Source organism: Helicoverpa zea, chromosome 31 (assembly GCF_022581195.2).
Source record: "Helicoverpa zea isolate HzStark_Cry1AcR chromosome 31, ilHelZeax1.1, whole genome shotgun sequence".
In the NCBI taxonomy this organism is placed as follows: domain Eukaryota; kingdom Metazoa; phylum Arthropoda; class Insecta; order Lepidoptera; family Noctuidae; genus Helicoverpa; species Helicoverpa zea.
In genome coordinates, this window is record NC_061482.1 from 7,599,891 (window position 1) to 7,611,547 (window position 11,657).

Genomic DNA, 11,657 nt, shown 5'->3' on the forward strand with positions numbered 1-11,657 from the left:
TCATACGTCTTCTTGGGAACCCATACATTTTTTTCAAACTTCGTTGGTTTACTCGTATCTGAGCGTTTTTTTCACGCTTACCGTACCTATGTATTTGACCTAGAAGAAGGCGCGTGACTTACCTGCCTTGTATCTCCGCTCATCTGAATGTCAGACTTACCGTTTTGCCGCGGTATCATCCGCGTCCCGTAGGACTTACTGCTCGTACCGAGATATAATACAGCCAATAAAATTAGCGCACGATGAAAATTATTGAAAAGAAAAACAAACAAGAAACTTTCTGTGTAAGATTTATTTCAGAAAAAAATATATTTCAGTTTTTGATTCTGATTTACGAACATTTCACAAAATATTGATGCGACACAATTCAGAATGTACAACAATTATTGACCCTGTGGTGCCTTTATGAAATTTTTACTATTTTCAGTACTCAGTCTCCGTATTTGTTGGTTCGTGTAATGAATAAAATATATTCAAAATACTTAGTTATTGCAAAAAATGAACACTAATAAATAAAAAGTACACAAAAATACACTTCAATTTGGTGCTTACATCTGTACATTGTAAGTTTGAGCTAGAAAGAACTAATTAGCGTATTTACACGATAACACGGCGACTGTTTTATCTATAAGTACCCATGTATTGGAAGATGGATTTTATTGATTCAAGTTTCGGTATACCTACAGACTGACAACATCACTGCTCTCCGGTTCAATAGTGTAAGTTTTATCTTCTGCGTGGCCATCTTTTTTTTCCACTTTGCCGTCATTTACATCAAAAGTTATTACTTTATTAGTGTTACTGTGTTTGTTGTCTTCTGGAGCGATTTCTATGTTATTGGTAATTAATTTAGCCGTGCGCAATCTCCATTCGTCGACTATCAGGAGATGCTTTTTTAGATCCCAACCTATAAAAAAAATTAAATGTTAGTGCACCTGTCGAATATTGTTGTAGGTTTTTTTTGCATACTTCAAAACCTGCTCATCTAATTTAATTTTACTAGTTTTTAACTTGAAAAGCAGGAGGATTGATCATTGATTATAATTATCACAAAAACAGATATATCTTACCAACTCGTTCAAGGCCGGCTTTTATTATAGGCCATTCTTTTTCTACAATTTTATTCAAATAACTCATGAGTTCTAAGGAAGGTTCATGAGAAAATTTATTGCATGGCGACTCCATTGGTTCTTTAGTCCAGTCAGCTTGTCGCAAAGCTTCACAAATTATTGGAAAAGGTTTTAAAACATTGTCTGGGTTATCATAAATGGTCTGTAAGTAAAAAAAATACGTTAGGAAGGTGACACAAAATTTTAAGTTAGGTATATAAAAAATATAAATAATGTATGTAATACGTACCAAAGGAAACTCATTTATTGCGCAAATAACAATACCGAACAGTATAGCATGAAAATAAGAACACAATATGCTGTCAGTCCTAGCAGAATCTCGAAGGAATATGTATATATCATTTGTGTATAGGCATGGCACTATAATATAGTTAGTGTTCTCGTAAACCTCTTGCAAACTTCGCATATGATCAGCCTTTGGGTTTCTTTTCGCTAATTCCTTCATTGAGCAACCGATTTTAATTCGGAAACCGCACAAAGCCTTGACTGAAAAAAAAAACATTTAATACCTAATAATTATTGTATTCAAGACCATATCTACATTTCGGCTTGTCTTGTATCTTGATCTTATCCAGTATAAACTAGTTCATTAGGAGTGCATATAACAAAAAATCTAGAATGTAAATTACCTAAAAGGCCGGAACCAACTGTGCCAAACAGCACGACTGGCTCATTTCTGTTAACGGTACAAGGTTTAGCGATAGCCTCCTCTCTCAAATATGTGTCGACAATATTCAAAAATCTTGGTTCATTCAAAGTTCTTAGGCAAACTGATCTCACAGCCAAGTAGTTGAAAATTATGTGCAATATCATCATTATTATGAAGATCGTAAGGGACCCCCTGCAAAAAACAATTGTTATAGTAATTATTTAACTTGTGGAGGTATGCGAGCAGAGAGTAAAGCTCATCATACCTCGCACTAAAGGGAGGATCCTCCGACCGGACAGGTGATATTGTCCGGTGGGCTATTGCCCGACAGTTGTTGTCGGGGTGATCTACGCGTATTAATGTGCGCGCGAACACTGCATGTGCGATGCAGGATACTTGTTTGAGAGTTGCGTCGGCGACTGTGTAGATGGCGGTGTTAACAGTTGTAGTGCCGCTACAAACTCTGTACCGACATTTTTGTTGAAAAAACTAATGGCTGTTTCGTGCGGCTTCACTCTCATGTTAGGTATACGCGGAAGGTTTTTTTTTTAATTAGCCTATGCTGTCCCACTGCTGGGCAAAGGCCTTCCACTTTTCTCTATCCATCGCTGCTTGAGGCCAGTCCGAGAGGAAGCCGTCCAAGTCTTCCCTCCAGCGTTTCCTTGGTCTCCCTCTCGGTCGCCTTCCATCCTCAGGGATCCACTTTGTGGTGATATTGGCCCACTTGTCCGGGTGCATTCGACAGATATGACCCGCCCAATCTCACTTCAACTTTGCAGACTTATTGCCCACATCGACATGCTGTTACTGGACAAGAATATTGGTAAACAAATTTTCAATTATGTATTGGCCAACAGCGATAGACAGCCACTAATTTCAAGGAAAATATAGAAAAAAACGTTCTTACCCAAAGGCTGTGATAATTAAAAGCGCAGTAAGGGAAGCTATAAGATTAACAGCTGTTTCTTGTGCAGAGTCCTTAGCAGTCACATCTGCTAGGTTGCCTCTTACAGCATGATGTTGTGTCATAGCCGCTCTGGTCGCCCCACCTGCGAATATAACAATGGGTACTGTATTTTGTTAAAAAAAGCATTCTTATCAGGCTTTTGATTCAATTAAACTAAGAAACAATCGCTTGTAACACAAAATATGAAATATTTATGGCCATTTTGAGAGTAATAAGTTCAGTGATATTTTTTATTACTTTTTAATTTATTAAAATCACGTTTTTTAGTTCTATGCAAATTGAAAAAACAATGCAATATAAATCATTAGCACTGTTTAATTCAACAATGATTAAAGTTTCTTTGTCTCTCTGCACCTGCTGCATATAGTTATACAGTACATAAGAAAGTAAGAAAGTAAGGTTGAGCTTCTGATCTTACTGCTCGGCATAGTCTAACTTCAGACTCACGCATTAATTTAAAATGTATTGTAGACATACCTGCAACTCCAACAATAGCCTTCATTACAGTGCTAGCACACAGCACCAAAGTGGTGTAATTTTTAAAGGCAGGCAAGGCTAATTCCATGCACATGGCGGCATCATTGAGAGTGTCTGCATATAGTCTCCACTTCTTGCTGTATGCGTCTAGGTAGCTCCTGCAACAAGAATGAAAAGATATATCCTAAATAAGGTAAACTTTTCTAATTCTCAAATTTTATAAGAATTAAGAGTTAGAATTAATTAAGAGAATGAACTAATTACATTTATAAGAATGCTTTAGTGCTGATACTTTATTTACGAAGTTAAAGCTGAATTTGACACAAATCCTAATATAGGCAATATACTCAGGTTAATCAATGATATCTATTTAGGTTGATTTCACAGATGTTCTGTATTGTTTTTTGTAAAAAAAAGTTCTCTTACCCATGGCTGTATGCAAAGAATATCTTCCCCAAATGACCGCAGCCATCTTTAAGAACCCATGTGACAGTGGCAGCAAGGGGTGTTGCACTGGTGTCTCCTACGCCCACACCTCTCAATACCTCTTGTGTTGCAAGAATACCTATAAAATAAAGATGACAACATTGATTCTCTAAATTCAGTGTTTTGAAGCCCCATGCACTCGCTAAATATAGTCTTTGGTAAAGACAAATTATAGAATCAGACATAACTTTGCAGAAATCTATTACATTAGATGCTAGGAAAGATGTTTAGTGTAAATTCTGTGGATTTGTTTACAAATTTTCAAAGTCAGTCAAGAGCTGTATAAGCTACCTTTATTATGAACTTCTTTTGCTACAGACTGGAATATAGCATAGCAATAGCATTACATGCAGTGGCATAAATTCGCATTATGCTAATTAAACAGCAAGTTAAAGGAGATAAAAGTGTCAGACCACATAGTGATGGAGAGTGTAGCAAGCAGGCATAAAACTGAGCAGTTTGGATGACTGGTAACATGGATAATCAACACTCTGATAAGTAATGTGCCACTATATTTAAACTTACCAGTAATAGTGCTGCAGAAGGCTTGTGCCGTATCCCAAACTTGATAGTTTGTGTAATCCTTGCTTACACTTTTGGGATATCCTTGAGGTAGGAATACTCTTGTGAATAAGCTTGCAATTTCACTTTGATTCTCCTCGTCTACGATCACTACATTATTCTGGTCTGTAAAATGCAAAATAACATGGTAATTTATCTGCTATTCTTCAGAACTAGGTACCTAAAAGGTAGATACTTGATCTACGTTTTGATAAATACCATTAAGTACTTACCTGGTGGCTTAACATAAAATCTTTGTCTGTTAGCAGTTCCATAAATCTCTTTATAAATAATTTCACCCTCATGAATTGTGTACATTATTTTTAACTAGGTATTGAGTCTTCCAAGACAGACAGCAGCCGGTGAGTTAGGTGGCGGGTTTTGTAAACGTAAACAAGAATTAATGATGTGGAATATATTACGTGTACACTGTCTAGCGGTCAATTCTTAAGTCTTCGGTATATTTCTGTTACTTTGAATATAGCATTATTAAATTTCAAAATCTCTATAGTATGAACATTGCAAATCCTTAGTATAATTCTTTTACAGGGCCTCCAAGCTGGTATATGAATTTCAGAAATAGTGCACTAGCTGATGTGGGCCAAACTATGAGGAACCTCCTGAATACTTCTGATGGTGTTCACTGAAAGAGAATATTCGTCTAAACTACACTAAAAAGGATAGCAGAAAGCCAACAATATGAGTACCACTCCAAACAAACAAACAATCAACTGGAAAATTGAAGTGGGCGGTGGACGTCGGAAGAGAGCAGAGGCGGCACTGGTGGGGGGGTGGTGGGGGGTGGGAACCTACCTAACTATCAAAATGATATGACATTTCATATCACAATGACAAGAATGACAGGCTCAGAACCACAGAATAATAATAAAACATAGCCAAGGCCGGCCACCTCAAACGGCCTCATACACTCAGACAATGTTTTTCTGAATTCATTCTGAAATATTCAAAATACTCAGTAATCACGCTCACAGCGTTATTTTCAGAATATTAATAGTAAACGCGTGTTTATCAAGAAATAAATACGCACATGGCAAAGTTTTATATGTATACTTATTTTTTTAATTTATAGTCTGTGATTCAAAAGTTGTAAATCTTTGTAAAAAAAATTGTTGTTTCGGTAAAACTTAATGTAAAACTTGAGGATAATTTTCAAAAAAATAAGGAGAAAAGTACATGGACGTGATTATTATTTGTTAGTAAACGCTTTAGCATTCCAATCCTCCCATATCCACTGAATTGGAGTAAATGCGGGTTTTTGTAATATTTTCCTGATGCTAAATTGCGACAAAAATGTACATCCGCACTTGTGTTTTGATTTAATGTAAGATGTAAGTTTGCATAGTGTTACAGTGCAGGCACTGATAATGGCACTGAAATCAGAGACGACCTGTGTAGACGACAGACTTGGTTTAAGAGTAGAAGGTGATCTCGGGGATTTTCAAATCGTCGAAGAAAAAAGTGATAGTGAAGATGATGACAAGACATACAGTAGTTCAAGGACAGTCGACACTCTTGATACCATTCCATCGAGTCTGGTGAGACCCAGCAACTCTCCTATTTGTGGTAATGTGGCTGTAACAAATTCTGAAAACATAGTGATAGGAAACAACACTTATTTCAATGGTCCAGTGGTAATTAAGCAAGTAATCCAAAACGCTTCCGGACTGGAGAATCTTTCGTATGTGAAATCGGAAAATGAGGATACTGTGCCAGAACAAAAATATCAAGAGCATTCAAAAAATGATAAAGGTAATAACCTGCTGGAACTACATACTATTATATTGATTGCAGGCACATGACTTGCTAAATGCATTGTTTCTCATTGGTAGTTTTTACAACATTTCTGATTGCCTTATCTAACACTATCTGTTCTCTGTAGCTCAACCAGTTACTAAGTGCATCTGGACGAATATGGCACCTTGCATCTGAATGAATATTAGCTTATGTAAGGACATATCAATAGTGGAAGGAGTCAATAGCCAAAGAAAGGTCTTAGGCTCTTGACTATTTGTGTAGCAAATTTCATTTAAAGCAGTTCAGGTTTAGCATGAAAGCCGCAGATACTTTCACATTATTTATTAATAATGTTAATCCCACCGATTGTACATCCACTTATTCTAACTTTCTTGTAGCTGCTCCTATTGTTGAATTGAAACAAAAAATCTTTATGAAGTTGTGAACAATAAATGACCTAGTTAGTGGTGGTAGTTAAAAATTGCATTACATACCTTTCCTAAAAAAAATTTTCATTTATTCTTTTTGTTATTCTTTACAGCTGTCAGGCAGTTTCACTTAAGGAAATGGCATAAAATTACTTTTTCAGCAGTATGTATAGTAATACTAGGTGGAATTTTTGCAATATTGTCAATAATACTTACCAACTCCAGTCAAGATGATAGTTCGTCGGGAACCGATGAGAATTCATCTAGCAATAGTGGTAAGTACCAATATGTAACCTAAGGTTCTTCATCAATCTGCCTAACTTTTTCTTAACTATGTTGGAGGTGGCTTTCAGTCTCACCAAAATGCAGTGGGGTCCCAGGACTCGGCTGTATTCTGAGTAAAAGCTATCTGAACTCATCAACCCAGTTACCTCAGCAACCACAATACCTCTTGACTTTCTAGTTCTAAGTTCTAATCACTATCTTTTTTCTCACAATGCACTATAATATTCAGTAACTAATACCAATAAATTACTCTTTTGTCTTCCAATGTCACACATTAAACGAAATTATTATGAAATTTGGGATGTAAACTGTATTAAAGAAGCAAAATATTGCAAATTATTCATTTCTGTTCTTGCCGTATACTGATGCATTGAATTGAACAAATAGTTAAAAAACATGCAGCTAGTTACCCATTGTTACCATGTTACACAGTGTTTGTTAAATATTGTGTTGAAAAAATATTGGAAAATTGCAATAAAATCATATTTTATAATAGTCCCCTTTATGGAAATTAAAAAGGTCAACAATAAAAACTAATATAACAATAAGTTATTCTTAACTCTGACTCATTGGGTTCAATGGATGGGGAGTCCCTTAATGTTATATCGTACATAAAATGGAATAAGTAATAAACAAGGACCAAATATTAATCTGATAAGGAGTATACCTATTTTATGTCTACTATTGACATTGAATATAGTTATCGAGGCTAAAAGTTAGATTAATTTTTTTCATCAAGCATTCATGACACATAAATTCTATTATCATTTTCAGACTACACAAAGGTGGTGGGATTGTTCTATGAAAACTTAAACTTAATTATAGTTGCAATTATATTGACGCCTTTAACATTCCTGTTGATGTTTTATACATTACTAACATTGGATGGCTCTGGTGATAACAATGTGGTTGCGGATACCGCGAAGAGTAGAAAAAAGAGAGACTATGACGTCATACTTGATGATAACGATCCATACGCACAAAAAGGTATTATTATATGATTTCAGACATTATATTTACACTATATTATAATATACAATTATTTATTGGCATTAGTCATAGTATACTTTGGGTTCCTCAATTGCCGATGAGTTTTGATTTGTATTCAATCCCTGTTGTGTGTGTGATGTAGTGAATATAAATACAACTCAAATAGCATTACATTTTATTATATATATTCATCCACAAAATTTTGTATCATGAAGAATATTATGAAAGAAACACAAATTAAAGTACCAAATGGGATAGTTTCGCCAGGACTGGGTGAATTCAACAAATCTAGTGTCAAATGTATACTATTAATAATGTGTCCAATTTTTTTTTTATATAGTGTCCTAAATTTTACCATGCTATGTTTCAGATAATTCACTATTGATAGCACCGGATCATTTAAGGATAGTGTCTAGAACAGAATGGCTAGCTCAGCCTGTAGAGGACCCATTAGATAAAATCCGACAGCCCGTACCCTGGGTCATCATATCACATACAGCAACAGAAAGTTGCAAAACACAGGTTAGCACTTTTGCCTACATATTTTATGAACTCACTAGATTAATTGCGACCCATCCTCCCTTACTTCTGTCACAAATATTTGAAAATGCATACCTGTGGTCGGCCTTCGCCTTAGAACAGCTGATATAGGTGCTTAAGGCCTATGTAATAATAATAAATGTGCTCTAACAATAAATGTTTCAAATTCCAGAGTGAATGCGTTTACCGCGTGCGTCTCATACAAATGTTCCACGTCGAGTCAAGAAAGTGGTCAGATATTGGGTACAACTTTCTCGTTGCGGGCGACGGCTCCGCGTACTTTGGTCGCGGTTGGGACTATATAGGCGCTCACACACTAGGCTATAACAAATATAGCATTGGGATCAGTTTTATTGGCACGTTCAATAATGATCCCCCACCTAAGAAGCAAATTGATGCATGTTTAAAGCTGCTCAAAAGGGGAGTGGACACTGGCAAACTCGCAAAGGATTATAAACTGTTCGCTCACCGTCAACTAGCGTCCACTTTAAGCCCCGGCGATAAACTGTACGATATCATAAAAGAGTGGCCGCACTTTGTTACGAATTTTTCAGACCCCTCGGAATTACTGCCGAATTATACTTGAATATTTAATGAATCTTTTTAATGTGAGATACACATTGTACATTCACATAATTGTAGATATGGATATGGTTTATTTTGAAATAAGTATCAAATTGTTATAAGTCTGTACCTATGAGATAGGTTTTCTTGCTATTGCGAATGTTTTAATGTTAAGCGAAATTCGAATAATCTGTATTTATATTTCTTTCGCGTTATGACCAGTTATGTTTTTACATAATTATACAAACACACAAACGTTAGCTAAGCAATAATATTTATCAAAAACCTTATCCTCGCTGACATTTGTTTGGAGTATTATTTGACGTAATTCTATTTCCCATCGTGAATTATAATATTGGAAGACTCTGTTCTTCATATTCACAGATTTTTGTGATTACTTGTTATGTTATGACTATCGCTGTTAATTTAACATTATTCGACACTTTGAATTGCTGAGCTGTTTACGACGTTGTTAGTAAACTTTGTATTTTTTATAGATCAAATAATTTTCTGTTCCATTGATTATGCTGCCCCTACAGTACGTGATATTTTGTATGTAAGTGCTGTGTACTTCTTTAAGTGATTTCTTCACCATAATGTGATGCATGTGAAACAACTTACGTTTGATTGTATAGAGGATATGTCGTTGAAGTACCTAAAAAATAAATAGACCTGTAAATAGGTTATTTAGACTTTATTAAGTATTGCTCTGAAGTATACTCGGTGTAATCCTTATAAAGAGATTTTTCCTTAGAACATACTGCCAGCCAAACTTGTGGTCTACCATTTACCTTCCTACGATAGAGACATATCATGAAACATTAAGTCCCCGTATTCCGGTAAAAAGTGAACTTGGCGATATTAGATTACGTATAGACCTTTGTCAAGATTTCCTAAAGAACTTTCTTGGCCGGCCGAATCTTATATGGTTTGAACATCGTTTTTCTAATCATTTAAGGATCTCAGAAACGAGCATCACAATAGTTACTGTATTTCTATACACAAATAGTTTAAATGCTGTTATATAAATATATAAAATAAGATTAAGGTGCTATTTACCTATAGAAGTAATATATTATGTACATAGTACGTGAACAAAAATGTAAAAAATATATACGTATTTTTTTATTTTAAGTATTGTTTGACAATATTCTGTGTGTGTGGTGCATATTAAAGCTTATATATTTTAATGAATGCGAATTGTTATCCAAAGCATTTATTTTTAGTAGATTAGTTTTTTTGATTTTTTGTTTTAAGCATCCATTGTAAGGTCAGAATATTTTTCTATACTTGTGTCTTGCCTTGATTCGTATCAGATTTGGATTTTTATTTTATTATACAATTTTTAACCACTCGCTGTGATTATGAATGTGTACTGATTCAATGCAGTATTTGGTGCATTATCGGTTTTTAATAAATTCTTATACATGCTCAACTTTGGTAAAAAATGTTGTATTAAACCAGTATTTGTTGTACGTATGTAAAGTATTTGATTTGTATTATTTGTAGTATTGTTGATCAGAAAAAAATAAAGTAATTGGTTGAATGGCAAAATGGAATAATGTATTTATTTACTGTCTAGCTTATGTCTTGCATTTCGTCTACGTTAACTTCGCTCTTAAAAAAATCATGGAATATCATCAAATGCCTTGTGGAACGGAAGACTTCAGATTATTACTGACTTAAACAAGTTACTTTTAGCCTCTTTCGAGGAATCCTGCATCCTCTGAATTTACTATTATTTTTACTACACTCTCGCGAGGGTAGTCTTTGTAGGCGTTGTTTTGCACAACACTGGGTTGAGTTATGTATGTCAGAACTAGGTAATTCGACGTTTTGTAACCTTCGAAGCAATTCGGCTAGTGTTTTAATTATGGGTCAGAAAGACGTCTCGTCTCTGATATTTCCTTCCAAAGATCTCTCATCGCTGCCTTATTGCTCAAAATATTATTAAAACTCATGAAATTGCCACACTGCCAAAGCTGCAATTGTTACACACAGGCGAAGATTTAACGTACCCAGAATTTGTTTGTTCTCTATTGTATATTACTGTTACAATTTTAGTATATTATTTACTTCTATGTATTACAAAATTGTGTCTACTATTTAACTTGGAAGTTAGTACCAAAGTTTTTCTGTGAATATAATGATCTGTTTGATATCTTGTGAAAAAGTACCAATCGAATTAAAAGTGACCTTTGTACCTAAATTGATACAAAAATATTAAATTACAATAAAAATATTTTATAAAGTTTTATCACGTATTGTTATTTTTGTCCTCCATTCCTATGAGTATGTCCTTGTATGTATGTATTGGGAAAAGCTTGTATGATAATAGTTCTAAATGTAGATTTTAGTGACTAATTGAAAAATTGAGTAGTTCGTGAATGTATGCCTAGACTAGGATAATTGGCACTCATTGGTGGGTGTGCAGTAATGGCTGGTTTAGGTACCTACATACAATAATCTCATATTGTAGGTACCATTTGTACCCAAAACGAATAAATATGAGTCTATTCAGATAGAAGCTTGTTATTAAAAACCAGTTAATCCTACTAACACGAAACTAGTTTGCTGTTATTGTTAGTTTTTGTTGTGAATAATATATAAGCCACTAATCGATGTGGAGGCAAGGTTAAGCGTTTTTAATCATTCACAGTCATGAAATGACTGCGATATTTAATTAATTGATTAGTTTTAAGTACATAGTTTGTATTTATATACCTATCTATTGTTATGTGTAGGTACATGATATTCACTTTCTACAGTATTATCTAGTTTATAGAGTTGCGTAGAATCCATTTATTTTCAAATAGTAGCAAATT

General features: G+C 34.6%; 2 protein-coding genes across 3 annotated transcripts; one reads left to right on the forward strand and one right to left on the reverse strand.

Annotated features, from left to right (window-relative positions):
• Nucleotides 1–273: 273 nt before the first annotated feature.
• LOC124645284 (RUS family member 1) lies at nucleotides 274–5,065 on the reverse strand. Its single transcript, XM_047185083.1, has 9 exons — nucleotides 4,504–5,065; nucleotides 4,235–4,396; nucleotides 3,650–3,788; nucleotides 3,224–3,381; nucleotides 2,687–2,828; nucleotides 1,760–1,971; nucleotides 1,360–1,616; nucleotides 1,071–1,272; nucleotides 274–907 (listed from the first exon to the last, which is right to left on the reverse strand). Exons 1-9 carry the CDS (start codon nucleotides 4,586–4,588, stop codon nucleotides 681–683), a joined length of 1,584 nt encoding a protein of 527 aa, XP_047041039.1. The 5' UTR covers nucleotides 4,589–5,065; the 3' UTR covers nucleotides 274–680.
• Nucleotides 5,066–5,218: 153 nt separating this feature from the next.
• LOC124645142 (peptidoglycan-recognition protein LE-like) lies at nucleotides 5,219–11,089 on the forward strand. Of its 2 annotated transcripts, XM_047184892.1 has the most exons (5): nucleotides 5,219–6,040; nucleotides 6,567–6,728; nucleotides 7,513–7,725; nucleotides 8,099–8,250; nucleotides 8,441–11,089. In XM_047184892.1, the coding sequence occupies exons 1-5, from the start codon at nucleotides 5,656–5,658 to the stop codon at nucleotides 8,852–8,854; spliced, it is 1,326 nt and encodes a 441-aa protein (XP_047040848.1). In that variant the 5' UTR covers nucleotides 5,219–5,655; the 3' UTR covers nucleotides 8,855–11,089. The 2 variants fall into 2 exon arrangements, with proteins under 2 accessions (XP_047040848.1, XP_047040849.1); XM_047184893.1 differs by lacking the exon at nucleotides 7,513–7,725 and having other exon boundaries at nucleotides 5,227–6,040.
• The last annotated feature ends 568 nt before the right edge of the window (nucleotides 11,090–11,657 follow it).

Coding starts and splice junctions, on each gene's coding strand:
- LOC124645284 (XM_047185083.1), bottom strand. CDS start 4,588: ATGTACACAATTCATGAGGGTGAAATTATTTATAAAGAGATTTATGGA. Junction 4,397..4,503: donor ATTTTATGTTAAGCCACCAG/GTAAGTACTTAA, acceptor TGCATTTTACAG/ACCAGAATAATGTAGTGATC. Junction 1,972..2,686: donor TTAATTATCACAGCCTTTGG/GTAAGAACGTTT, acceptor TGTTTTTTGCAG/GGGGTCCCTTACGATCTTCA.
- LOC124645142 (XM_047184892.1), top strand. CDS start 5,656: ATGGCACTGAAATCAGAGACGACCTGTGTAGACGACAGACTTGGTTTA. Junction 6,041..6,566: donor GCATTCAAAAAATGATAAAG/GTAATAACCTGC, acceptor TATTCTTTACAG/CTGTCAGGCAGTTTCACTTA. Junction 6,729..7,512: donor GAATTCATCTAGCAATAGTG/GTAAGTACCAAT, acceptor TATCATTTTCAG/ACTACACAAAGGTGGTGGGA.